This window comes from Pagrus pagrus, assembly GCF_965226575.1.
Source record: "Pagrus pagrus genome assembly, chromosome: 16".
NCBI lineage: Eukaryota > Metazoa > Chordata > Actinopteri > Spariformes > Sparidae > Pagrus > Pagrus pagrus.
The window spans coordinates 1,703,419-1,731,130 of record NC_140200.1 but is presented as its reverse complement, the minus strand read 5'-3'; the positions used below and the strand labels follow the sequence as shown (position 1 = coordinate 1,731,130).

Below are 27,712 nucleotides of genomic sequence, written 5' to 3'. Positions count from 1 at the left end.
ATCAGTGGGCCGCCGATGGGCCGTGTTGTAACTCACAGGCGGCTCCCTCGCTGCTGCACCCACAGGGAGCTGGCCCTGAGCCTCAGCAGCATGTTATGGAGGATTTTAGGATCCTGAAAACAACAGCAGTGAGATGTTTCTGTGAGGCAGCGGTCTGAAAACAAGGCTACTTCACGAAAATCAGAATGTGTTTTTAAACGGCAAAAAATCACAAGTAACAATCTGAACAACAGACAGAATGAGAAGTGAACACATTATTATTTGTCGGACCAGAGAGAAACGCAGTGACCTCCACACAACGTATTAGTCCCAGGTTATTATTATTAGAGACGACTACAAAGCACTAAATGGCTCAGGCTTCGGCCGGCCTCGGGGCCAGCTGCGAAAGAGTGTCTCACTACTGCAGATGATTACAGCTTGCTATATGAACTGTGTCCTAATCCTGGTGGACAGCTGAAATTAAAGCCAGGTATGGCCCTCTGCCTTCCCAGCATTCCCTGTGATAAACCTCCTCCCCTGCTGAGAAGAATCAGTTGTTTGTGCATCCACAAGAATTTCTGGTCTGGAAAGTTTGGGTTTTTCTTTTTAGCGAGTCCACTGAAGAAATTAAAACATAAAGATGACATGGTGCGTTTGATTTTAATGGGATTTCTGCATTGTGCCCAGTATGAGCTGACAATCTGTGTGTTTGGCACTCAGTAACATCAGGCACTGTATCGTGCATGTTTCCTGGCTTTGTAGATGATTATGATTTAATTCATAATCCTTTAACACTTTCATTTATGTGGCTCCGTTTGGTTGAAACGTGTCAGCAGGTTAAACAAATTCCTCTCAGTCTTTAACTGTGTGATGGTTCATAAAATGTCACCAGTTGTTCTGAAATGAAAATACTAAGCTGAGGCTGTATTGACTTGGACAGCAGCGCTCTCTCTGAGGTTTGAATGAAGCCACAGTTACGCAGGGCTTTTGTTGCTTTGGGTGGGGAGGAGCAGAGAGGAAGGAGAGCAGCCGACACATCTGAACAGTAATCTGTTATTAAAGTAAACTGATGAGTTCAGAGAGGGTGCGGCCTCGTTAAAGAATTATGTTGAATTTCACATGATTAGAGGCCGTTTACTTACTCTGTATGATGAGTTGTTGAAAGCCTCCTCTGGTCGTTTATTTTATAACATTTACTTTACATTATAACGTTTACCTCAGCTTTAAATACTGTTCAGTCTTTATATTCCAGTGGTCGATACCTGCCTCATAAAGTAATGTTATCTAGCTTAGCCTGACACTGTGGGCGTGACGGTTAGCTGTCTCATCCAGAGCACTGCTTTTTCAAGGATATTATGCAAAAATATTTGTTTTCCTCCGTAAGCTCTGCCGGCAGCATATCTGCTTTCTAGCCTATTCTTGTATTGTTGACTTTAGCAACAGCGCAGGTGAAATGAATCAATTAAACGCTGACGTTTGGTGAGTCAGGAATGTGTTTTGAAGCTTGAAGTTTGTGTCATGAAGTCCGCATACATTCACTTCTGCACATGAGAACATGAAATGAAGTTCTGAAACTGTTTTGGAAAAGTGAGTTTTTGTCAGTAAATGTTTGCAGCTTCATATGTTGTTGTGTTTAATTCTAATTTGTCCAACATGGCGGTATTTCTTGCTCCCTTTTTTTTTTTTAAAGAGGTCATATTATGTTTATTATGTTTATTTTCAGGCTCATACTTTTATTTGGGGGTCCTAGTAGAAAAGGTTTACATACTTAAATGTTCATAAAACACATTATATGAGCATCCCTTTTTAACACTGTGTCTTGAACGCTCTGTATGGCCAATCAGAGGCAGAATAGGGCGGGTCATGCCGAGCAAGGTAGTGTGATCAAAAATAACGCCGCTACAGCAGTAGGACAACTCTCCAGGAAGAGCACCAGGCTTTGAAATCAGTTTTTGTAGTGGCCAAACTGTGTAATTACATCGTCACGTGATGCTCCGGGGCCCAACAAGGACTTCTTCCTATAAGCTAACATTATGAAAGAAGCGTCTGTAGAACGGTGGATACACTTTTTGAGCGTCACAACCCCGAGAACTGACTCAGGATTTGAGCCTTTCGGTCCAATAAAATTCACAAAGTCTAGATTATTTTATCCCCATTCAAGTTAGCTGGGCGCCAATCCAGAAATTAGCCGGCTCGGTCGGCAGAAGTCTCCAGTGAACACTCTGTGGGCCAGAAACACAGAAGCTACGCGTGAGACAGCCGAGTCTGAAGTCCTGGTTACGGCCCTGCCAGCCACCCTTGGTTTCTGGTGTTCATGCAGCTGTGGGTAATACACTGTAATTCACAGGAGAGAAAAGGCATTGGGGGTTATAAATGAATTAATTCAGTAACATTATTAGTTTCCTGTCTGTCTACCAGCCAGATAAAGTCCTGGAAAGGTCCTGGAAAGGTCCTGGAAAAGAGTGTGACCCTGCATTTGTCAGTAAATGTTTACAGCTTCATATATTGTTGCATTTAATTCTTATTCGCGCAACATGTTTTTATTTCTCTCCATCTTTTTTCATCATATTTGATGTTTCTCTTCTTATAAAGTGGTTGTAATGCGCGTGAGTGGCGCCCTGACGCGTGCCGTCGGTGCGGCAGTGAGCGGGTTAACGCCGACAGTGTGACCGTCCTATCAGTGCGCCATGGTGCAATCCCAGCCCACCGCCTCCTGCCTCCTCCGCGCCGTCCCTCCGGAGACTCGACCGGGGGAGCCGGGGCTTGTGTGTGTGGCTGTTAGTCATTGTGGCAGGACGCACTCCCAGGAGGACCAGCCCGCTCGTCCCTCAGACCTGTTGTTGCCTCTCCGGGTCGTGTTGCTCGTGTTACCCTGCAGATCTTTTCATTCAAACCGGAGGATCATTGTTTTGTTTTTCTTCTTCACGACGCGCCGCGTGTTTCCGATCCGACCGGCGGTGACGAGCGCAAAGCACCGGGAGACACGAAGCCGAACACGGTAGGAGCGCTTGAACGCGCAGCTCTCCGGACTGTTTCCGTCCGGTACATTTTCTCTGGTGACCTTTTCTGAGACGAGGAAGTCGCCTCGCTGAGTTCTTGTGCGTTCAGATTGTGTCCAGAAGTAAAAACAAAGTGAAGACTGGAGAGTTTGGAGCGGTTCCGGTCCACGCGTTGTCCGGTGTCTGGTCCGGAGAGGTCTGTCATGCAGCCTCGACTCCACTGTTGTTTCATGTCGGTGGTGAATTAGTGATGCGGTAAAACAGTGATTTGTATCATATAGATATATATAATATAGGTTAACAACACTTATCTCCGCTCATCACTGCTGTTCAGCCTCCTACAGCTCAGCTCAGTGACCACGCTGACAGCAGGGATGCAAAGCTTTATCAGTCTCTAATCAATAGTCTGATACCTTACCAATCGATTATCAGTTCATCTTTAATGATGTGTGAAATGTGTCCTCTCTGTCTTCACTGACATGATCTCTGTTGATGCTGCACGAGGAGTTCAGAGAACAGATAAAAGTTCCTTCATTGATTAAACTTAATGACAACTGGTCCAATAAAATCAACCTACACTGATGATTATCAGTTTGTATAGAAAGTCCTTATGTATGTTTCCATCTCTGATTGTTGATTAATCAGTTTTTAATCAGTTAGATTCTTAACAGGGATTAATCATTAATCATTAACATCCCTGTGACAGACCTGTTCAACAAACTCTGCCCTTACAGAACCTCATTCTGGCGCCTGGATGACTTTGTTAGTCGGCTAATTGACCCAATAATTCGTTGTGTCTGTTGCTGAGCACAAACATACAAAAGCCCAAAACAGTCACAGGTCAAACATGTTTCCTCGGTCTCTCCTGTGATGACGAGTTCAACTTGTATCCATACGTCTGGAGATCTGGAGCTGCACGATGTGGTCAGAAGACACACTGCCGTTATTTTGACAGAAACTGCGATTTGCGATATAATTCATGATTATTATGGATGATTAAATTTCACATCACAGTTCTCATTGTCATTGAAAAACTAGTAAAATCAAGATGATGTGGCGTTTGTCCTGGTCTCTGCCAGACAAACATGTTTTATTACATCTGGGGAACAAACTCTGCAGCACTGCAACACTTCATTCAGACACATTTATCTTGTTTTGGATATTGCACTCAGTCATAATGTGATTTTGATTATTTTGTGATTGATTGTGCAGCTCTGCTGAGATCACAAGTTATTTTATGTCATCACCGCAGAATAACAAACGGTACTTTGCTAAACAAGCTCTTGTTTAAATATGTTTGAGTACAAAATACTCTTATTTAGTTAAAACGTTTGATCCCGGGCTGTTTGAAGGAGCTCTGTGTAGTTTTGTAGAATAAATACCAACTCAGAATTTTCTAATATTTACAATATTAATGAGGTAATGATAGAAACTGTTTTCCTTAAGTGAATAAACGAGCTGTTCTCAGAGGAAAACAAAGTCCCAGAACACTGTCTGAAGCTAGAAAGGTGGCAGGGTCCGCCACATATAAACAAAGTAAATCAGTATGAAGCTTTAATCAGGGGGTATGTACCACAATCAAACTGACGACCTACTTCACTAAAATTTAAATAGGCGCATTTTTTTCCTTCACTTTGTTTAATATTTCATTTTCAGGTGTAAAAACTAAAAACAAGGCAGAGAGAAAGTTAAAAGATCATTTACATTTTAACGTGTGAGGAAATGTGCCACGTCTCGTACGTACGTGCTGCTTTAACATGGTTTCATAGAAGAAATTGATTTCCCTAATTTGCCAATTAAGTTGGCACCTGTGTTGATGGAACGATAAAAGCAGCAGGTCGACTCGCTGCGTTCACCTGATTCACCTTGAGACTTCGCTCTGTGGCCTCGAGCCAGCACCGTCAAATTGGTGTGTTTAACAGCGCAGCTGTGAGCGGCGTCTGAGGGGGTCGGACACATCCAGAACCTCCTGACAACCAGAAACCTGTCAAACAGTACGAGTCCTAAAGCCACATGGAGCATGGCAGCGCCTCACAGAGACGACTGCCTGGTGTTGTTATCATTATTATTAGGAGCAATGTGGTTATTAACTGTCTCTTGACTGATTCCTGGTAATTACTGCCTATTAGCTTTAATTAAAGGGATGCAGGATGCCTTGCCTTGTGTCTGTCGCCCAAGGTCTCACCATCTCTCTCACACCCCATAATCACCAACTTCACATGAAAGACGGCAGAAGAAGCGCTTCGTCATCACCTGCGTTATCCCAAACCACTCATGATGGGAGTTATTACTCTTGTTGGTTTTTGGTTACACACTAGATAATTCTTCTTACCGAGGACTCGAGCCGAGGCCGAGTGTAGTTCTCCTTAGCGGCACGAGTAATCCCTTAAAGCTGCAGGTTTTATTGTGAAAATGAGGGGGGAAATGACACTTCATCACTTCTGGAAGTCTAGACAGAGTTTGACCTTCTTGGATTAAGTGGGAGTGATTGTTTAGGACTCAGGGTCACTTGATTTCATGCTTCCTTTTTCATAAAAGTTCAAAGCCAGACAGAAACTGTAGTTTTGGTCAACCGAAGACCGATGTGAGGTGATCGTGCCTTCTTGCTTTGGTGGATTTAAGATGCTAAAGAGACTTCTCCTTCCCCTCTTCCTCAGAGTAAAGTTCTGCTGACTTAAAGTGCAGCAATCCAGATGTTTTACACTAATCAGAGGTTGAGGTAAAGAAATTAGAAAGCGGTAGGAACTCCTAATTTCTGCCCCTTCATCTTGTACTTTACCTTCTTCTTTTCTGTTGCAGTTAATTACTACCAGGCTACACTCGCTACAATGCTAATGTACTTTAAATCAGTTATCCCGGCGTGTCTTTGATCAAGAACACCAGCGACATGTCCGTCATGAGTAGACGGAGCGGTGGAAGCGTTCGCCGAGCCTCAGTTCCAGTGGTTCTTCGTGGTGCAGCTCGGTCCAGCTGTCGGCTCTTATTTTGAAGAGAGACACAAGACCCTGCTTGTGTCCGCACAGTCTGCCCTGGATGTCTCACCTGCCTGTCAACGCTCTGCTGCGCACACAGACACACACTCGTGCACACACACACAAAGCTGAAGCTAAATTCCTTAAAACGCAAACAGCAGAGAGCTCGCAGCGCTCACACACTCCACTATGATCTCTGCACTTCCCTTTTTTAACTCATCCATTAAACTTTGGTAAACTTTCATCTTGCCTCTCGAAGTCGTTACAGGCTCCCGACAGCTGTGGGAGCCAGACTAATGACTTCATCTGGCTTTTCCCTCACTGCTCTGCTATTCTGAGCTCTTCAGGCTCCGCAATTATTCTTCCTCCCGGCCCCGTCCTCCCAGCCACCCCTGACCCGGCGCTGGGCCTGTCATGCTCATGTTTCACCGCTCATTCATGTTGAGGTGTCGCAGAGCACATTGGTCACATACGCCGCGCGTCTTTCGCTCAGTGTCGGGTGGGAAAAACAGGCCGGCGTGATGTATCGCTTGGCGCTCGAATGCAAGCACATCCATTTTGCGGCGAAATATTTTTCCGGGGTCACGGTTGGGTTGAATGAAAACCTATGTGAGTGTGTGCATAGGTTTCTAGGAAGGGTAAAGCAAATAGTCAAGGTAAATGGTGCTTACTTAGATAATCCAGCCTAAACTTAAGAAAACAGGTCAAGTTCTTTAAAAATATAGTCAGTTTTGCAGTTTTTACAATAAGAGATGTGACATCAAAGTTGTTTTGAAGCAGCGTCAGTGTAAAGGAGTCACACTTCACGGGATGTGGGCGCATCGTTGAAGCACTACAGTAATCAGTTAAGGTCTGCAGCATCTGAAACATATCCAGCACCGTCAGCCTCCGGTTTATCTCTCGATGGCATCACAGATAGCAGAGTCTTCATACACCAACAAGGAGTTACACAATAGGCACAATACCTGCTGAGACAAACTCAGAGATGTGGCGTGAAAATGTTCCACGCAGGAGAAACAGAAACGTGTGCGATGCCTCTTCAGTACGTCAGACGCCCGCTGCCAAAGGTTTGTTAGAAGTTGTATAGTTGTTCTGACTTTAGTGACATTTCAGTCTCACTGTATCGACCAAAAATGAAGTATTTGTTTGCTCCAGCTTCAGATGTGAGGACATGTCGTGGGACTGTTTTTTGTTTTCAGAGACGAAGGGTTAATGCAGTTTCTCAAAGGAATAAGGGACAGATTCATAGATAATGAATTATCATTGCATCACCTCATCTCACAGTCATATTGATCACTCAACAGATGAATTCAGACAGTGAGATTAAAATCATTATAAAAACTGAAGAGATGGTGATCGGTTATCAGTAACAATCAGCTGTTTGCACTTCAAGTTATTGTCCTTTACTGACAGTAACACAGAGAAATGAGACATTTGAGAAAGAGAAGGAGAACGACTGTCAACAAATCAAACCCAACCAGCTGTGATTATTTTTGACATTTTTGCTTAAAAGTTTCTTTTTTTTTTAGATTGTTCTCACTTATATTATTAATGATTTCTATTAAATGAGCACTGCTTTTATTGTCAATTAATCTGCTAAAAAGTTTCACGATTAATCATATAGTTAGTAAAATAATTGTGCAAAATGAGGCCAAGCCTGAACAATACTGGATTTTTGTGGCTGATACAGATATTAGTCAGAATAATCCTTTTATATACAGAATATATAAATACCACATTTTTGGAACGATCCCTCAAATGTGGTTATTAGACATGAATGACAAAGATGCAGACGTGATTGTTGCCAGATATTTTACAGTTTAACAAACTTTATCGTCATGTCTGTTTCCTCCTGTTCGAACGGCACGGCCCACCTCCACCCGGCGTCACCTATGAAACACAATTCAGCAGCTTTTGAAGTGCGTCAGGCGTATCATGGCTCAAAGCCGCAGCCACGCTGTATCTCTCCCCCCTCCCGCTTTGCTAAAACATCCCACAGAATCACATTTTGCCGCTGCGGCCTCCTGTGAGTGTTGTGTAATTGAAGCTGCAGCATGTATAGGGGCTGAAACTGTAGCATAACTTGAACCTTCTGTTTTTTCTCACTCTGGTGGAGCCGTTCTTTCAGCCTCCTAATGCAGGAGTGTCTAATGCTTTGTAATCTATACAAACACTGAAGATTTATGCCGGGTCTTATTCATGCTCCATAAATCATATTGATCTGAAACGGCCCCCATTTGATGTGACTGTAGAGACTCCAGCGAGATGAGAGAAAATCAGTGGAGTTTGCCAAATATTTCACTGGTGATTCAGTGAATCATCAGAAACCTCCTCCCTATCTAACTTTATCTGCAGGCGTCTGCTGTGTTTGTCTTTGTTTTTCCAGACAACCTCGGCATTTTTCCTGCAGCATCGGCATTGGTTTGGATCTACACCTTAATCATTCACCTGACCTCGTGTGCGTCAAACTCTTAAGCTCACAGTACGAGTTAAAAATTAAAATTTAAAACTGTCAAGTGGATTCAGATGTTACACAGTAACTTATGTGTCAGCAAATCCTAGTTGAAAATGCTACTTTTGAGAAGTTAACAAGGCGACTTTCTGCTTTTTGTATTTGCTTTTGCATCCATAATGTCATTAGTGTGCCTCCTCAGTTTGCCAAACAACTTAATATCATTTTTTTTGCTGAGCGTACGCTTATACTGGAACACAGTTTTCAGCCCTCGCTCACATGGCGCTGCTTATTCTGAATGGAAACTGCTGCTGCTCGGTTTCTGAGGACCTGTTGTTCAGAGTTTTTATAAGACTGTCCAACCTGAAAACAAACAGAGATCCCTTGTGTGTTAGATTGAATCTCAGATACAAGATTTTACTTCAGTGTCACAAACGCACAGCATCTTTCCACTCCGTGTACCTGGATGTAGTCCAGTCGTCCTCTGTGCCGCCCTCTCTGACCCCGTGTACTTTTGACGTGGATCCTGATAATTGGACGGATCCACGATTTTGTTTCTCACTTTATTTAACATTATGAGATTTTTGGACATTTTTGTTAATTTCTCTCAGGCTTATTTAGATGGCTGGTGTCTGAGTGAGAACAACATGATGCAGATCAAAACAAAAATCCCGATCTAGCGGGTTTTGAGTATTTGATATTGAAGCTGCTGTTCTGGTTTGAGGTTTTTATTTGTGGACTATTTCTTGCCCAGCAGCAGTAATTTCCTTGAGTCTCTGCTGGTTGCTGGGAAACATCTGGATGATTAGAAGACTAGAAAAAGTTTATGCTCGTGGCCAATAAATAATCCAGCTCATAACTCTACGTGTCTCTGGTTTGGTTTGGATTAAACAAACAAGAAGAAGGATTTCTGACAGAGCCAGGCAGTAGATGGATATCAAAAGCAAATCATTTTAAAAATGTTCAACTATTCCTTTAATATGAGAGCTGGAATATTCTCCATCTATTTACTGCAGTTGGACAGCGGTTTGGGTGTTTGTGGTCCCACCAGTCCTCCAGTCCACATTCTTCCAGTCCCATCCAAACTTTCTTCAAATACTTGTCAGCTTTACTTTTTTTAACTTTTGAGTCCTTTATTTTGAAATCTGGAACCACTTTCACAAAAAGCTACTTTTGGAGGCCTTTCTCAATATGTGTTCTTGTGTATTACATGCAGCATTTAACCTGATATTTTATCTCTAGAGACTAAACTTTCCTCTCTGTTGTCTTCTTGTCCCTCAGAGGAGTGACAGTGTCCTTGCCAGGCCCGCTGGGAGAGGACCATGGCCCTGAGCGATGCAAGTGGCGACCCTCTGGCCCTCAGTAACGGAGGTCACCACCCTCTCAGCGCCAACGGAAACGCCCCTTCAAACACCAGCACACCAGTCAACACCGGCCAGGACCCTCTCGCAGCAGCCTGTAGCGGTGACTCCCCGACAGCAGACGGAGAGGAAGACGTCACAGTGAAGGATGCAGCATGTAAACCGACGCAGCCGAAGCAGCAGAGATCACACGTTACCCAGAGAACGAACAGGCCGAGCCAAAATGGCGGCGTAGTCAAACAGAACGGCTCCTTGAGGAACCTGCCCTCGTCCTCCGTCGCCTCTTCCATCACAGACTCCCAGAGGCTGGCCAAATGTGACCTGCCCTCCACCCTCTCTCCGTCCTCCTCCCCTCCTCTCCAGCCCCCGCCGCTCTGCTGCCAGCACTGTCACTTCCACTCCACCCTGTGCTGTCCCTGCGGGCAGCCGGACTGCCCGCTCTTCCAGACTCCAGGCACAGGACCAGGACCCGGCTCCGTCCCCCACCCCGGGACCGCTCCATCCTGCCCCTGCTGCCTGTCTGCCTGCACATACTCTCACCCACATCCCCATCCTCCTCACCCATCCTCTCCTCTCTGTCTCCATCACCACCATCACCAGCGCTGGCAAGAGCACCTCCAGAACCAGACGCCTGGAAGCAGGTAGGGGGAGGAGACGTTCTTTGTGATGTTCTCAGCATCTGTCGAACATGGTGTACGTCGGGTTAGCTTTCTGGTGTCTCTCTGATCTGAAATTCAGCTAATAATGCTGCTTAAGAGTCTAAGGGCCCGTGTCCACATACCTGAGAGACAAAAATACCTGGAATATTATCGCCTAGGCCAGGAAAAAGAAAACGGGTGACATCACCAGCGCCTTTTCAGAAAAGTTGATTGATTTTTTTTTCAACTCGAAGTGCTCAGAGCGGCCGCACGAAAAAGGTGGCGGCTCGGAAAAAAGTAGCTGGGCTCTGTGCCTTTTTCTCTGGGCGGCTGCCTGCTGCTGCACATGCTGAAAGAAACGCTATGTGGCCTGTGGACACCACTGTTGTCTTAGTGTGGATCCATACGTGTGTCCTGTGTTTCTTTGCATACTAGCTCCAGCTCGACTGTGTGGATGTGTGTGGATGATTGTGTATTTATTGACCCCAGACATTTGATACCTGGCTTTTAAAAAACAGGTGAAGCTCCTCTATCATGCATCCATGACACACACTCACTGAGGTTTTGTCCTGTAGTTGAGGCTGGTGTTTGAAGGCCGGTTCACAGTAACACCGGCTCACATTTGTGTTTTCTGTGGTGATTTTTACAATTTTCTATGGCTTGTGTTCGCTCAACCCTCCTGGCTGTCGGGATACAAACAGCCAAAGCAAAGTTTATCCACGAGATGAGAGGAATGCTGCAAGTTTTTCTTCAGATTAAATGAAACGTGCATGCAAAGCACACTCATGTATACACACATGGCGACCATGCCTTCTCCAGTCGAAGCAGAATGTTAGCATTGAGCGCATTTGTTGGCAGGCGCCTTTTTCTTTTCCTCAAGTGATCCATATATAGTGAGTCGGCTCTTTCCCTTCCACTCCAAAACCACAGGCCCGCCACCGCATTTGAAACTGGAACCATTTAATGCCTCGCATGATCATTTGCATAATCCTATATTTACCATCACCGCAGAGAAGGGCAGGCAGGAGGTGAAAACTCTGCACAAGTAATTATTTACTCATGTCTGCTCCTCTTAATGGCAGCAGCTCGTTGTGGGGAGTCTGATTTGCATGAGACTTTATTTACAACGTGGAATTTTCCTCACTGAAATGAAGTCTTCCCTCGTCATTTTCATTAGTAGTCGGGACGTTGTGGGTGGCGCTGAAAGATAAGGTTTGTGTAGCCACAGCGGGGACTGACAACCAAACCTGGCGAGCACAAACTGAACCCTGGGTGGGCACAGACGGGCCGAACAGGATTGTGTCGCAGGCGTTAAGATGCAGTTTTCCCTCCTCCCTGCTCTCGGCTACTTTATATATTTTTTTCTTTCCCTCAGTTTTTCTCTCACTCTATTAACACTCTTTCTTTCTTTCTCCATGCCTCCCTCTCTCCTCTGTCTCTTGTTCCACGTCAGAATGCAGAGCAGATGTGGACGTATGCGTCTCTAATGTTGAACCACTCTCTTATTTACCAACCAGGTCCCTCTTGTTCTGCGATGACAGGTTTGAATTACAGGGCCTGGATTTGCTTCAAGACTGCATCCCCAAATTCCCCCTTCCCTGTACTGTGTGTGTGTGTGTGTGTGTGTGTGTGTGTGTGTGTCAGATGGTGAGATTAGACGTAGGAAACGATATACCTGCCTCAGTCGTATAGTTTTGCCCTGAACCCAGACGTTAACAAAAACCTTCAGACCTCGTCTCCCTTCTCCAGTCCTCCTCCCTGTGCTGAGAGCTGCTGGAGTTTGGTGGTAGTTAAATATAACTTGGAAATATAACACACACACACACACACACACACACACACACACACACACACACACACACACACCCTCCCTCCCGTGGACATAAACCAGGATCCTATATATTCCTAATAGCCTGGATAATTTGAGGGTATGGAGTCAGACAAGATGGTGTCAGATATCAGTATGATCTGCCTCTGGGCTGTGATCTGCCAGATTAGCCGAGGGATTACGTCTGTGATCACACACACACACACACACACACACACACAGATTGTAACATTAGCTCTTTGCGGAGACCTTTTTATGTGCGTTTCACAACAGGGGATTTTTATACCTCTGTTCTCGGCTTCACAAAACATTAATCCATGTAAAGATTAGCCCGTACTTTGTTTCCAAATGTTTCTATTTTGAGAATGATCAAAAGCCTTTAGTCTTTATCCTCATATGAATTAAACCAAATCTTTTGAAAAGGCAAGCACAACTCAGCAGTTTCTGCAGACCGGCTAAAGGAACAGATTCAGCCATCACTTGTTTATCGCTCTGTTTTTTTTCCCTCTCTCCGGGTCTGTTAAAAGTATTAGTTGGACCATGTCTGTGTCTTCGCTGTAAGATTATCTCTCACAGCCATTTTATGTGTATTATTTAAGATGGGATGGAAACAGTGTGTCCTTGGGATGTCAGCTGTTTGGCCCCGGGTCAGCTCAGTATGTGCCAGCAGGTTTAAAGGCTTCAGGTGAAAGCCTTTAAGCCACAGAGCAGCAGAAACACTGGACCCCACTTCCACACTGCTGCGTCTTTAGTGGTTACCAATGAGTTTTACCAATTAATGTGTGTCAGATTTTTATTGTAGCTTGTAAGTTCATCCGTTTTACACTTGAGTATTTGCGTTACAATTGTGAAACCAAGGCCAAAACTGTGACACGATGATCTACAGTCTCATCCACTGTTTGTTCCTGTCTCCCTCTCCTCCAGGGTCTATTCTCAGGCCTCTTCTTTAACATTTACATGCTCTACGTGACTCTGTCGCCACATGACTACAGTCCCTTACAATTACTAAATAAGTGCATCAAACAAATCAGTGAGTGGATGTGCCTGAATCTTCTACAGCTGAACCCCAAAAGAGAAGAAATTAACTTGAAACTAAAATGTGAATCTGAGACAATAAGATGCAGATCAAACCAGAACCAAGATAACAAACTAACAACAACAAAAAAGAGAGTTGTGAACTGAACCGCGTCTGAGAAATCGAGGTCATGACCAGGCCGTAACCAGCCTGTGAATCTGGAGACTTTTTCCATCGCTACACTTGAGTATGTGTGTAAAAGCATAAGTATCCACAAGTGAAGAAGAGTGAAGCACTAAGCACACAGTCTGAAAGTGTTAATCTGGAGTTTAGTGTGCACACTTACACCGTTGCTGCAGTTTCACGGCTTCACTCGGGCTCTGAGTGCACATTAAGAGGATGAACAACACAGATAATGTACCTGAGGTTCAGCTAACCTGCTTCTACCTCCACTCATGACCCTGCAACAGCCACCGCACAGCTCACTGACACTCAACCATCCGGGGTCACGTCACGTATTTAACCTACCTCCCCCCTCGCTCTCCGCTCTCCTGGAGCTAAATGTTTCGACCATTCTTCACAGATGCCTCTCGCAACAGCTCTTGTTGTTTGGCAACCACAAGTTTGGTTTAGATTCATGCCTTGTCAGATAGCAAGAATTCCTGCCTCTCACTCCCTCCTCTCAGGAAAAGGTCAGCTTTCATTATCTTGAGCAAGTTTGAATTTTGTAGTATTTGTAGGCGCCAGGTGGTTTGGTTGCTATAACACATGAGAAAAACTGTATGAAAACATGACAACTCCAAAGATCGGAGCAGTTCATCACGTGTACTTCTGCAGCTTTTTTATCAGTCGGACGGGTCTCAACATTTTTGTTGGACCATGTAAGTCTGCACAGTTCTGAGCATCATGAGCAGAACATTTCTCTTTTCCCCCTCCATCTCTCACTTTCTGTCGGACAGCTGCAAGCCTCAACCAGCGAGGGTTTGTCTGACTGTGATCGGTGTGCTCTGTACTTCAGGGTGTCAGCCTGACAAGGCTTTGCGCATTATCAACAGTAACAACTGTGTGCGAGTCCTTTGGCCAGTCTGGAACAAATAAGGCCCGCTGGTGCTTTTTTATGATCCATGTTACCTGGATACCTCGTTTAAAAGCTGTGGCTCAGCCTTGTATATTCTGAGTTTGCTGGGGGGAAATCTTCAGTCACTTATTATCTGTCTATCATTGAGTCTTAAAGGTCCCATATTGTGAAGTTGGGATTTCCATGTCTTTGATTATGATGTAAAGTATGAAGAAGCTCAGTCCACAAGAACATGACTTTAAATGTCTTAAGGTCTCTAAAGGTTCTGATGTCAGGACTGTACAGTCACCGTCCTCAGCCTGGCACCCTGCAAAACACACCGGCAGAGCGGATGCAGAAACACGGTGGGTGGTGCCTGCTGAGGGGCTGCTTAGGCCTGTGAGAGCTGACCAATCAGAGCAGACTGGGAGAGGGACCTTAAGCAGAGCAGAACCGGGTCATGCAGGGTTTTTAAACTGCACAAGGGCGTGAAAGTAAATCTTGTCAACTGCGCATCCACGCAGGATCAGCCCGGTAGTGACTGTACTCATAGAATCCAGGGTTACGATACTTAACCTTTATTTATAAAAGAGGCATTGCATCAGAAATATCAGGGACTGCTTTGTTTTTTAAAGATGACATTGAGACTAATGACCTGATTGTGCTCCACACATTATTAACTCTCCAAGACGCAGGAGAAAAGCCTTTAATAATCTTCTGTTAAAGATCATTAAGCACATGATGGTGTAGAGTAAGCAGGGCACAGTAATCAGAGATGCTTATTATGAGCGATGAACAAACAAACACTGTTGAGGGTACGACACTCTAAATGTAGCGCACAAACACACACAGTCACACACCTACACGTCTGTTTTGTGGCCCCTCGGGCGGTGAAAGTTCGCTGTGTTGAACAGTTGTGTTCACCTCGTGCATGCCTCCACACAGGACCAACAGAAGCAGGTCAAACAAAACCTCTTCTTACCTCTGGGGGGGAAACTATTCATCACCTGCTTTGACACCTAAAAATACTTTTACACTCACATTGTAGGATTTAGCAGAGCTCCTCAAAACAGATGAGTGTGCAGCCGCAGCAGAGGAAGCTGCGATGTGTCGCTGACTGCTCAGAGATCAGAGTGATACAACAGGGAATAAGAGAAAAGAGCGGTTATTATTCTGTCGATACAATTAGTTATTAAAGTATCAGACAAAGATGTGGAGGAAGGGGGGTTACTTCTCAAAGAGAGACACCTCAGCCGGTTGTAAAATGGTGATGATAACTGACCCTCGGGGCTCTTTACCTTCAGTTAATTTGCGACAAGAGAAACTAGCGATCTGGGTCTTTTAAACGCCTGCAGCCTTTTCTCTCATTCTCACTTTTTTATATGCAGAGCACATTCAGTTAATAGCCCATGTTACATGCTGTTAAACGCAACTGAAATTAGAAGATTGCATCAGAAAAAAGTGTGTGTGTGTGTGTGTGTGTGTGTGTGTGTGTGTGTGCATGTTGTGGCTCGTGGGGCTTGTGTTGTAAAGGCTCAGTGATGGATGGCTGAGATTTACTCACATCCTGCATGTCTAATACTCGCTTGTCCTGGAGGAGAACAAATGGAGCTACAAGGTTAGCCCGGGATAAAAGTACGCTGACGTTTCCAACGCAGAGCTAAGATATACGTGCATGACTTGACTATGATATGTTGCCTGTGTGTTGGTTTAAAGCAGAAAGCATGTGGTCGCTCTCCTTTCTGCAAATTAAAACATCATTTAAGATCTTTCCTTGAGGGGGACGGTTGAGTGATTTTTACATGTCATGCACCGGTGAGCGATTTTACTCCAGACTTCGAGCCTGGTCCGGAGGGACACTCGTATTTTATGGTCTATCTCAAGATCTGTTATCGAGTAACATCGGCTCTGCTCACAGTTTGGGTTCTGTGGGAGTGTAAGAAGACTGTGGTCTCCGGCATCATAGCGAGAAAGCCATTACAATAGCAAACTGAACTGGTTATAGTGGCCTCAAGTATAATTTCTGTCCAAATAACTGATAAATAAATGAGTATTGTATCCAGGAATGCACTCGTCCTCACCTGACTCTGTTTCCCTGGCAGCTTTCTTTCTTTCTTGTAGCCATTTTCATTTCTCAATGCGCCCCACTCATTCGTACAGTGTAGGTCCTGAGTGTGAAGCAAAGCCCACAGAGATAGCCGTCCCAGATCAGAGGCCCGTGCTGCCCCATCGAGCCGGATCAAAGCCCGATGTGTGAGCATGACGTCCTGACTTCTCATAAGCTGAGTGAGCAGCTAGCCGGGCCTCAGCTGGATGAAGACGGTCGCTGCTGCTGACTTTGAAGGGGATGAACTGCTACATGTGTGCAGACTGTGGCAAACTGTAGTTATGGTTGTGGAGCTTTATTTTCTCTGATCCATCTGAAGTGGACAGCATCAACAATATCAGTTATCAGTTATAAGCATCTTATTTTCAGGCTGCTGCAGGAAGCTCTAATACGCTGGTTTAAACTTTCGAGTCGTTTCATTTATGACCTAAATAACGTTGCAGTTGTCCAACACTGAACATCTGTCTGCTCGGCCTTTGACGGAGGTGAGGCTCAGTAGTTTTTCCTAAAACAGGAGCTGTTTGTTGTTGCGGCCGCAGCAGGCGCATGGATTAATAAGCGGACCGGTGCGAACAAGTCTTTACTCTTCTTCCAAATGAGCTGACCAAAAAAAACATGACCGGACTAAAATAATCTAACCGGCTCCACCACATGTATCAATTAGTGAGTGCGACAGAAACACAGTCAGCCTCTGAGCTACTGGCTCTCTGAACGCTGCTGTGGGAGTCCTCACATGTTTTGAGGGCATCCTGTATGTTTTCTGTTGCATGTGATATTTTCTGTGTTAATGAAACAATAGAACATTTTGTTCACAGATAATCGATGCTCCTTCTTTTTAATTAAATGCAGAGTGCAGGCGTGTCTGTTATGAAAAGGTTTTCATTTCTTCTTCTTCGCGTTCACATGAGTGTTTGATTGAATCAAACCGAACCAGCTGTCTGATGACGCACCTTTTTCTGTGCTTCTTCTTCCTCTTGTGCACTTTCTGAACCTCCACTTGGAATTTTCCAGACTCCAGCACTCGCCCTTCCCATCACCGACACACTGAGGGAGTAGACGGGACAGGTTTGACTCAGTTATCATCACTAAGGCTCCTGGCCTCAGGGCCTCGACAGGAGCCAGCTTTCTTAAAATCATACTGTTCGAAATATCCTCTAATATCATCTTCTATCCAATCTATTACCGTTGAAAGATGAGGCAGCACCAGGTGTCTTTACATCACCAGACAAACTTGGGATGTTGGGGAGGTTTGAGTGCTGACTTTTGGCTTTGGGGTCATTTTAAAGTTTACCTGTTCTCCAGCGGCATGATCAGTAGCCATATCATCTCTCAAATGAGAAATGTTGCCCTTGCCGAGGCATGCGTGCTTCTCTATTAATGCATGAAGCGCTGAGTTTACACAAACCTTTTTGTTAATAAGCGTCAGTGACTCATCTTGTTTTAATAAGGTGAACTGGCTCCAGAAGGGGAATTCTCTCTTTGCAGGAGAAAGATCCAAGTTTCTCCTCCCAGGCTGAAATAAACATGCTTTGTATCGGGAGAGGTGGGGTTCTGCTTCGGGTTGAGCCAAATGTCTCGCTGGACTGTAGTTTGTCTTCTTTGTTTGTGGTTTCCTTTCACATCGTGAATCCCTCTCCACGCTCGTCGTCTCTGTGTCTGCCTGACCTCTTTTTTAACGAGCAGTATGAACAGACACCTGTGGGAGGAAGCTGAATGGTCTCTGGTGCGGCGTCAGGTGAAAACCATTGGTTCCACCTCTGGAGGTCTTCGAGGAGGCCCCGCTGTTCTCACCGGCCACACACACCCGCTCAGAGCTGGCTTGCTTACAGTTGCAGTCAGCCATGCAGTGTGAGGTTGGCAGGTTGGGAAGGATTTCTGGATTCAGATTTTTCTGGCCCGGCACATTCAAACCTTGTGCAGCGCAGATCCCTGCTGGCACCTGTTGTAGACTAACCTTGTAGTAGAGAGTTGTACTAATCACATACATGGCTACAACTTTTATAACACAAGATCTGAAATGAGTTTTTTTTTCTTCACTTACAAAAGAAATCTCTTGCTCTGCGAAGATGTTTCACAATGTTTCTGTGCTCCACTCCCTTGCACCCCTCTGGGTTTGTGAGCTCAAAGTCATAAAGATGAGTGGAGGCGCAGCCATAATAAAGACGTCACACTGACTGACAGCTTGTAACTATTGGCTACAGTGCTGAAATCCCGCCTGTATGCCTGGAATTTGAGCGCCCTCGTATTTCACCTCCGAGAATTTAGGGGAATGGCAGGTGCAGCCGGCAGAGGCCACGCTCGCCGCTGGATCCGCCCACAAGACACGGAAACACATGGACGTCCAGCTTCACCGCCTCAGAACATGCATATAAGGAAGTTAATCGACAGAAAAATAAGCGGCAGCTGCTTTTAAAGCAAAATTGGCTGATTTTCTTTGTCTGATGTGATCATAAATTAATTATATGTTAGTTTTGGACTTGTGTTGACGTCACCTGTGGCTAAAGTAGTAGCAGGTGAAATGACTCTAACACACAGACGTATAATAAACACAACAGAAGTTTGACCTCACGGCGCTGCGTACACTTCTTCTGTGATAATGAGGGAAGAGTGTCCCCAGCTGACCTCCATTTAAACTTTGTGTTTAAACAGCTCAGGCCTGTTCCCGTGTTTATTGGAGGCCTGTTGGAAACATGATTCCCCGTGAATCACTCTGTGTTACTGCTGAAGATAATATACCTTCCATCCTCCAGCTTTCCTCTAACTTATTATCTCTGCTTTTGTTTCCTGTGACAGATTGTATATTCTCAGTTGTCACATTTTTCAGGTGAGAACGGGCTGAAGGAGTGTGCTGAGAAATTATTGAAGCCATTGGGAACCACAGCGTGTCCGATTTATAACCCTGTTCTGACTCTGGTCGGGTGTCTCTCTCATGTGCTGAGGTGTAGAGCTCAGAGTGTTTACACTGCTGGATTTTATGATTGTTTACAGAAGCGCTGCTCAACTAATTTCATCCTAATTCATTTTATTTAGACAAACACACACTTTCATGTGCTTCTTAAAAAGCCCCATGTGGACCTCAGTGTGTGCATGTGAATAATGGCGAAGGTAAAAAGTTCATTTTCAGACATTAGAGCTGTTTGTTGAGCTGTTTGTGCGTCACAAAGTGTTAACACTGTCGTGGTTGTATTCCCTTTGGGCCTATTTGATATTTACAGTCTTGTTAATGTCACCTCGGTGCACACGGAGACTCACTTTGGGGATTGTTAATATCCCTGTCAGTATTCTGCTTCAGCCATAAGAGTCTTTGTATAGACACACACACACACAGGCCTTCTGTCAGGCACAGCGCAGTGTTGTTCTGCCTAACTAGTCTCATGATGTCATTCAGAGGAGAGTGCTGGTCGCTTGGACCTATTTCATGGCTAGGTCGAGCCTCTAATTGTGTGCAGCGTTCCAGCGAGGCAGTAATCAGGCCGAGGCGGGCCCGGCAGCCCGACGTTTGACAGTAATTGCTCTTGCTCCGACTTGAAGGCCTTGTTCATGAAATATTTACCTGCCCGTCTGTTGACAGTTAACCCCCCTCCCCCCGTCTCTGAACCCTCACCCGCAACCCCCTCCGGCACACGTGCACAGTCCGGTACAATAACGCACACACACACACACACACACACACACACACACACACACACACACACACACAGACACTCGTGCACATTCATAGGCAAATACAGTCACATTCACTCAGATCAGAAAACTGCTCACCTCAACATCAAAACAGTCAAAATGAAAGTTTTTCAATATGATGACACCTCTGATGTTTGTTTGTTTGGTTGTTTGTTTGTTTAGTTGTTTGGGTCTGAACATTGTTTGGGACATCTAAGGACATAATTAAACAAAATATACAGCTCGTCGTTTTTTAAGATATTCTAATGCAGAATTGTTACTTATTATGCAAAAGCAGTGAGACAGAATATTTTAAGGTGGACAAAAAATATTGTTGTATACGTACATTTCCTCCCCTTACACACTTTTCTGAGTGATACACTTGTTTGATGCACTTAGAGCCACTAAACTCTTCAAGATCGGTCCGGTAAATCTTGTCCCACACTTCTGCTTCCGACAATATTTGTAACTTTTCTGAAACTGACGATCCAGCGATCAGCTCCTCTGTCAGCACCGATTGGCCCGTGTGCACACAAACACTTCACTGGGAGAGGCTGTCCAAAAGGGTCCGGCACCAACTCTTCTCCCTTTAGATGCGGTCAGACGACACTTTGACCTTAAAGGTCAAACTCAGCTCCCTCTGAAAACACCCTCTCTGACCACCATTTTGGATCACCTTGCAAAAATTCTCCACTGTCAGTGTGTAGGTCGTGTAAGCAGACCCACACATAAACACAGCTTAGCCTCGCACACACTCCACAGCCCCCAACTGCTTCTCTGTTTCCCCACTCTGTCAGCACAGTGCTGAGTGAGCGGCTGGCGGTCTGTGTTTACCTTATTAATTAGCCCAGTGATCCAGAAACACTCTCCCTCTGGTAAATAGAATAACACTGAAAGGTTAGTCAGGGCCGGGGGAGAGGGAGTGAAAATAAGAGCCGGGGCAGAAGCCGCGAGAGGGAGGAGGCAGAAAGGACGAGAGAGAGTCTGCGCTTTAAGTTTTCTTTCGAGGTGTCATGAGCGTCTGTGATCAGAGGGTCGGGGAGGAAACCCGACGCGGTGGGTTGTCATCCTGCTGAATTTAAAGCGTCTGTAACCATCAGTCAACACTACCTCTACACACCAACACCCCACCTCCCCCTCTGCCATTTTCTCTATACATTTATTTCCATGTGAATAAGGTCTGCTGTGTGTTGGTTTATGACCTTTGACAGACTGAGGCCAAAATAAAAGTCCCAACGTTGCCAAATCTGGATTTAATCTCCTAAAATCGTTACAAGAAAGGTCACCTGAGTTTTAAGAGAGCAGAAAGAGTTATTGCTGCTGGCTTGACGGATTTTTGATATATGTCATCTTCATCGCTAAAATTTCTGGGGGCCAAATGGCGGGGTTCAGGTATGCTGCGCTTTCGTCCAATTGGCTGAAATGGACTCAGATTGAAGCGCTGCAGACCAAAATTCAAAACAGACGCTCAGCAGACAAATAGATATGCCTGAAGGCGCTTTTATGAATCCATTCCAACTATTTCCAATAACTCGTCTCCTCCATTTTGGGCCATATCTGTGTCCTGAGGTCTGCAGTTCAAGGCCATACATGGAAAGACAAGAGACAGAGCAAAAGGAATTACATTAGCAATACAGAGTTTTCCCTTGGCTACTAGTTCAAAGACGGGGAAAAGGAAAATGTGGTTTTCATTAAGCATTGTTGGTTTAAACCGGGTCAAAGGTCACTTTGTAAGTTGAAGGGAAAGTCCAACTTACGGAAGAAGTCAGTAATATTATTATAATCAAGAATAATTTGATATTTGAGTTAGAATATCAAAAACAGACTCTCATCTACAACTCTGTCAAGTGGCATTTACATATTTATCACATTTGCAACAACAACAACAACAACGTCCAGACAGTTTTTCAACAACAACAACAACAACACAAACACTTGACATCTGGCTGTCATATTAAAGTGTCCAGTGAAGCCTTGAAAGGGATTTACAGCCTTCCTACCCTCCCCTCCCCCCGTGGAGTAAAATTCCTCTCCAATAGCTCCGGATCATTTGTGCGTCCCATTACCACTAATTATAACGTTCCCCACATGTTGCTCTGACGGGCGAGAATACAGCAGCAGCCTCTCCGGCCTTAAATCACAGCACTGATATCCCGAGTGCTAATAACATGATGGCTGCAGCAGCGAGCGACCACTGAACTCTCTGTGTCATCGTTGGGGGTAAATTAAGGGCAGATTTCACACAGTGGAGATGTGGATACAATCTGTGATGCACTGAGAAATACACTCAGCTGTTAGTTTGGGCTATTAAAGCAGAACGTTTATCTTTACAAATGTCTTTTCTGATGGGGTATGTCTGAAAATGTCCGTCTAATCCAAGGAGAGGCCCATCTGCTGCGTCTGCCCTTCGTCTGACGCGGAGTCGTCCGGGTGGTTATTGATGCCGTCTCAGTGAAGCGGACGCTCTCTTCTGTGATGCCCTTCATGTTTTTGGAGCTACCTTTGACAGGTGGCTTTAATGTATAGGGCTGAAACGATACATCAATCTGGATGGATATATTGATTCAGTGATCAACGATCCAACAGCATCGATGCAAAGTGAAAACATCAACATTCCGCCATCTTTAAGATACGCAATGATTTTGAAATTCCCACGTCTGTGTCACGTTTCCCTCCAGGCTCAGCTCCTTTCTAAACAGAGCTTTGTTTTTATCAAAGACATTTAAATGTCTGGAGTCACTGATAAAATGATATTTCCACTGAAGAGTTCAGTAGAAAAACTGTCAAATCATATTTTAGATTCTTTTTGTGAGTTGATATAAATGTAACTGATTGTGTTAAATGGACATAATCATCTCATATCGACATCGTATCGCAGCAGACTTTGTGATATCGGCAAATATCGTGTTGTGATGAAACTTGAGATTTACAGTCCTACTGAGATCTGCTGACATGAGCAAGACAGTGAGATTGCTTTTTAATACCAGTTGTAAATGAGAAGACATTTAAATCTTCTGGAGCTTCCTTTCAGGAAATAACAGTATCTCCTGGCACGTTGTCACTTCCCTCCCTCCTCCTGTATTCTCTCCACAAACACCAGTCCTCATATCCCCCCTGACGTCTTCAGCCTGTATCATTTATCTGCCACAGCCACGCTGTGATCAGGCGGCCATATCTGCTTCTCCTGCTTCCTCTCCCTCCCTCCTCTTCCCCTCCACCCGGGGCGTTTGCTGCTCCCGGCATACCGGACGCTCCCCACCGCTCCCAGGAGGAGCTGACGAGAAGTCCAGATAGGCCCCGAGTGTGTGTGTGTGTGTGTGTGTGTGTGTGTGTGTGTGTGTGTTGGTGTGTGTTTGGGTCCAACGTGCCAATTTCAGGAGGCCACATCACAGGAAACGAACCAGGAGAAACTCTGTCTGAAAAAGTCTCACTCACTTTGTGTTTCTGTTGTGACACGTCTCGTGTCGCTGCATGGGTTTAAGTTCAGATCAGATTGAAAGTTGTTGTTTTACAGTTATTTGGAGCATTTGGGGCTTTACTTTGGTTCGAGCTGACCTGAAACCCCCTTCAGATGTGGTTTGAGTTCATCAAGAAATCCTTCAGGGTCAGTGTGAGCCAGGCAGGAGTTTTCATGTCTGTTTCTGTCTTTAGTGTCAATGTATTTATTTTATAGTCTGCCTCAGTGGTCTGTGTGTGGCACATCTATGTCAGAAACACAAGCACTTTGTAAAAAAAGAGCCAGGAGCATTCTGATAAATTCACTGGAAAGTGGTTTTGACAGCCACGTCAGTTTTAATGTTTGCAGTGGTCCAGTACCCCAAGGTGTGCTGGGGGAGAAAAGACGAGGATTATGAAGAAAAGATGTCCACTCTTGCTCAAAAGTCTCTACAAATCTGTTTTTGATTGGCTGTTGCTTTGACTTCAAAATGTAAACCTGATTTATCTCCCTCTTTTTGTTTTTCAGCCCTCCAAGGCCCTTTCGATTCCCCAAAAGGTAAGACCTGCCAAAATCTGTTTCTTCTGTGTTGATGCTCTGGACTACAAAGCTCTCTCCTCCTCCTCCTCCCTTTATTCCTGTCATCCATCCATCACTGCTCCCGTGGAGCTGTCATTCCTCAGCAGTGAGTCATGAGAGTTATCGGCGGGAGTTGTGCGTCTCTCTCTCTGTACCTGGCCTCTGTTAACCAGCAACTTGGATCTCCTCATCTTTCCATTATACTGCAGTCTCAAACCTAATCCAGGACACTGTTTAATAAAGGATCAAGGCTTTTCCAGGGCTTTCAGAAAGGTTTAGAGGCAAAATCACAAGTGTTATGAGTATTGCTTAGGGATGGATACTCCGTGTACACAGCCACTAACACTATATCTAATCAAGCGAGGCCGAAATCAAGCACGCTTCAACTAATGTTTCCTTTTCCCTCTCATGGCCCCTTTTTTCATCCAAATGTAATTATTCATTAATTAAAAATTCATCTTTTTCTCAGTATTTCAAATGACTCATCAGATAAATGGGGATCAACAGGCTCACTGGCTCCGTTTGACTCTTAAGCTTAACTTTTAGTATTTTTGAGATGTAGTAAATTTTGAATGAGTAATAGTCTTGTTGTTTATCTTTCTACGTATATACGACGGGAGGCATGTCCTGGTTGTTACTAACTTAAAGTCTCCTCCTTGTCTCCAGCTATGCCGAGCTGATCGCTGATTGGCCGGTGGTGGTGCTGGGGGTGTGCACAGTGCTCATCGTGGTGTGTGCTCTCGTGGGCATCCTGGTGCCCGACCTGCCTGATTTTTCGGACCCTCTGCTGGTGAGTGCGACCCACCATCACTTCTTTCATAATAAACTCTCCTGAAAATTGAATTGTGAGGATGTGTGGTCAGTGGAGTCGGCTTCAGCTCGGAAGATTTAAAATGATAAAGGTCCAGTTTTATCAGAAAAAGATTTTCCATCACACGTGTGGAGAGCACCAGCACCTCCCCAGTGTTCTGTATGAATATCTTATTAGCTCCATTTGGTTTTTCCTTCAGTACTGAGCAGGTGTGGTTCTGTTTATGTGTCGGGAGTAATGTGGACAACCCAGATCACTGTGCACGAGATCCACTCTCAGATGTGTGATCCTGGTACGCCTCCATGAGCAACCATTCAATCCAGTATGAGCTCATAGAAGCAGTGTGATGGTGGGAGGACACATTGGTGTCTCAGATCATTGGTCTCATCCCCCGACAACTGTGATTGACATTTTCCAAATTCTTCTTCAAACAGACACGATATAAAGTGAAGTATAAGAGAGAAGAAGAAGATAATCCCACTGTTTTTATTATCAACACTTGTCTCTTTATTGTTTTTTTTCTTCCTAAAAGGGTTTTGAGCCACGGGGAACAGCCATTGGCCAGCGACTGGTCACATGGAACAACATGGTGAAGAATACGGGCTACAAAGCAACGCTGGCAAACTACCCCTTCAAATATGCTGATGAGCAGGCCAAAAAGTACACACACACCTCTTACACTACACACACATATATACTAACATACACTGACAACATGGTGTTCAAAAACCTCCCACTGATGTAGCTGCTCACAGAAAACGCTTCATTTTTTCACATTAATGGGGCAACAATCCAACGGCACTCAGCACCAACGCAGAAATACTGTTTTCTCACAATAGCAGCCCATATTATAATTATCCTTTCCCTCATTGAGGGGTCGAGGGGGAGTCGGGGTGGGAGACTGGAGTGGGAGGATGGGGGGAGGGCGGTGGAGGAGTTGAAGGATGCTGTTGACGGACATGCTGAAAAGTCTGAGTCCACTCTTGAGAGAAAAGGGGAGCAAAGTGGAGATCTGTCCATCCACAAGGTCGTCCACTGTGTGCTGTCAGTGGGAGGCTGTTCACTAATCAAGAGCAGGTCTTTGCATGTTTATGTTTTTCTGTCTCTAACTCTGACTTCACTTTTCTGGTCTTCATTCAAATCACTGCTCATATCTGATTGAAATCTGCAAAACCAGTATTGACGTTTAATGTAGTTTAAATCAAAGTTAGGCTTCTCCCAAACTACAAATTAAAGAGGTCATGTTGTGCTAATTCTCAGGTTCAAACTTTTATTTCGGCGTCCTAGTAGAAAAGGTTTACATACTTTAATCTTCAAAAAACACAGTGTCTTGAACGCTCCGTTTTAGCTACAGAGTGAGACACCTCACCTCTGTTCAATCTTTGGTGATAGTTGCGCATGCGCAGTACTTAACGGGCAGGATGAGCCAATCAGAGGCAGAGCAGGGCGGGTCGTGCCGAGCAAAGTAGTGTGATCTAAAATAACGTGGCTACAGCAGTAGTGACCGTTTGTCTGCTGACTGACTGGAGTGTAAATATTTTATAATAACTGTATAAAAATATATATTTATATAACGTCTGTTACACAGTGACACGCTGAAGTTACAGAAGTAAAGGCTCGACTCCAAACCAGCTGTTTCAGGCAGTGCAGGAGTGTTTTCTGGCGGAGAGGGTAACTATCTTTGAGAACAAAATGTTTCATAACACAATAAAGGAAAGGCAAGAACACAAAAAGCAGAATATGACCTCTTTAAGTCTCCCATCTGCCTTTTAACTGTTGCTCTGCCGTGTTACAATGACACCAAAATCATGCCTCAGACTTATATTTACGTATATTATATTTGCGACTGTATCTACGTGGTCAGAATTTCTCAAACTTGCAGCTTCACTCTGCAGATTAGAGAGTCTGTCCCTCCAGCTGCAGCCTGTGTCTTCCTCTCTGTCTCCTGCTGTGTCTGTGGCTGCCTTTGTCTTACCGTCCGTCTCCCTCCACACTCTGTCTGCAGATGTAATTGTGTACTTATGTGCGTACGGTGTACCGAGAGGCCTCTGCTGCTGTCAGCAAGCTTCCCCTGCCTCATCCCCTCCGTCTGTCAACCCCTCAGTCTCTCTCTGACAGCCACCTGATTACTCTGCCTTCTCGCTCGCTCGCTGGCATGTAGGCACTGCGCTACACTGCAGCATTATTCTTACAAAAAGTGCACACACACACACACACACACACACACACACACACACACACACATGCCAAAGACTTGTCTGCACATCACCCGCTCAGGCCCCCTGTTCAGTCAGAGCCATTATTATGATTATTATTATAATGACACTAGTGTGCTGGTACTGTAGTGAGTCATTCATCTGATTTCTGTTGGAACAGCAATTACTGCTGCTTATTTCATTACTAAGCATCAGATCTGCTTCCTTCACTTTGTATCATGCAGCCTCAGACACAACAACATCTCTGTTCACTGTTTGGTGATTTATATCTTTATGCAAACATGTCTTCCGTTATTCCTGACTGATTAGCAGCAGCACCATTTTCTTCTCCAGGGGTACAGTGTTTTGTTTTTATCTCCAGCCCTTGATCTTACAAATAATAATGACAATAAATAATCTTACAAAGTGCTGTAAAACTCAGAGAACAAAATAAATACAATTTAAAACAGACTTTGTACTAAATGCATCAGTCGATGCTCATTAAAGACTCATTAAGAAATGGTATCAGACTCAAACAGTGTCTGAAGATCTTGGTGTTTAGAGGAGCTCTGTGAAACTTCAGCTACTGTTGCTCTCTGTTAGCGGCGCAGAGATGATGC

General features: G+C 44.7%; 1 protein-coding gene across 8 annotated transcripts in view; it reads left to right on the top strand.

The window, feature by feature from the left end:
• The window catches only part of disp1 (dispatched homolog 1), a 75,332-nt gene that overhangs the window by 42,078 nt on the left and 5,542 nt on the right, over nt 1-27,712 (top strand). For 7 of the 8 annotated variants that reach the window (XM_084377425.1, XM_084377430.1, XM_084377424.1 and 4 more), the window contains 4 exons: nt 9,684-10,404; nt 24,036-24,065; nt 24,753-24,876; nt 25,430-25,557. In XM_084377425.1, the coding sequence (XP_084233551.1) occupies nt 9,725-10,404; nt 24,036-24,065; nt 24,753-24,876; nt 25,430-25,557 (962 nt within the window). In that variant the 5' untranslated portion in view covers nt 9,684-9,724. Of the gene's footprint in view, nt 1-2,775; nt 2,978-9,683; nt 10,405-24,035; nt 24,066-24,752; nt 24,877-25,429; nt 25,558-27,712 lie in introns of those variants that run through there. The other variant, XM_084377431.1, reaches the window with a different exon arrangement.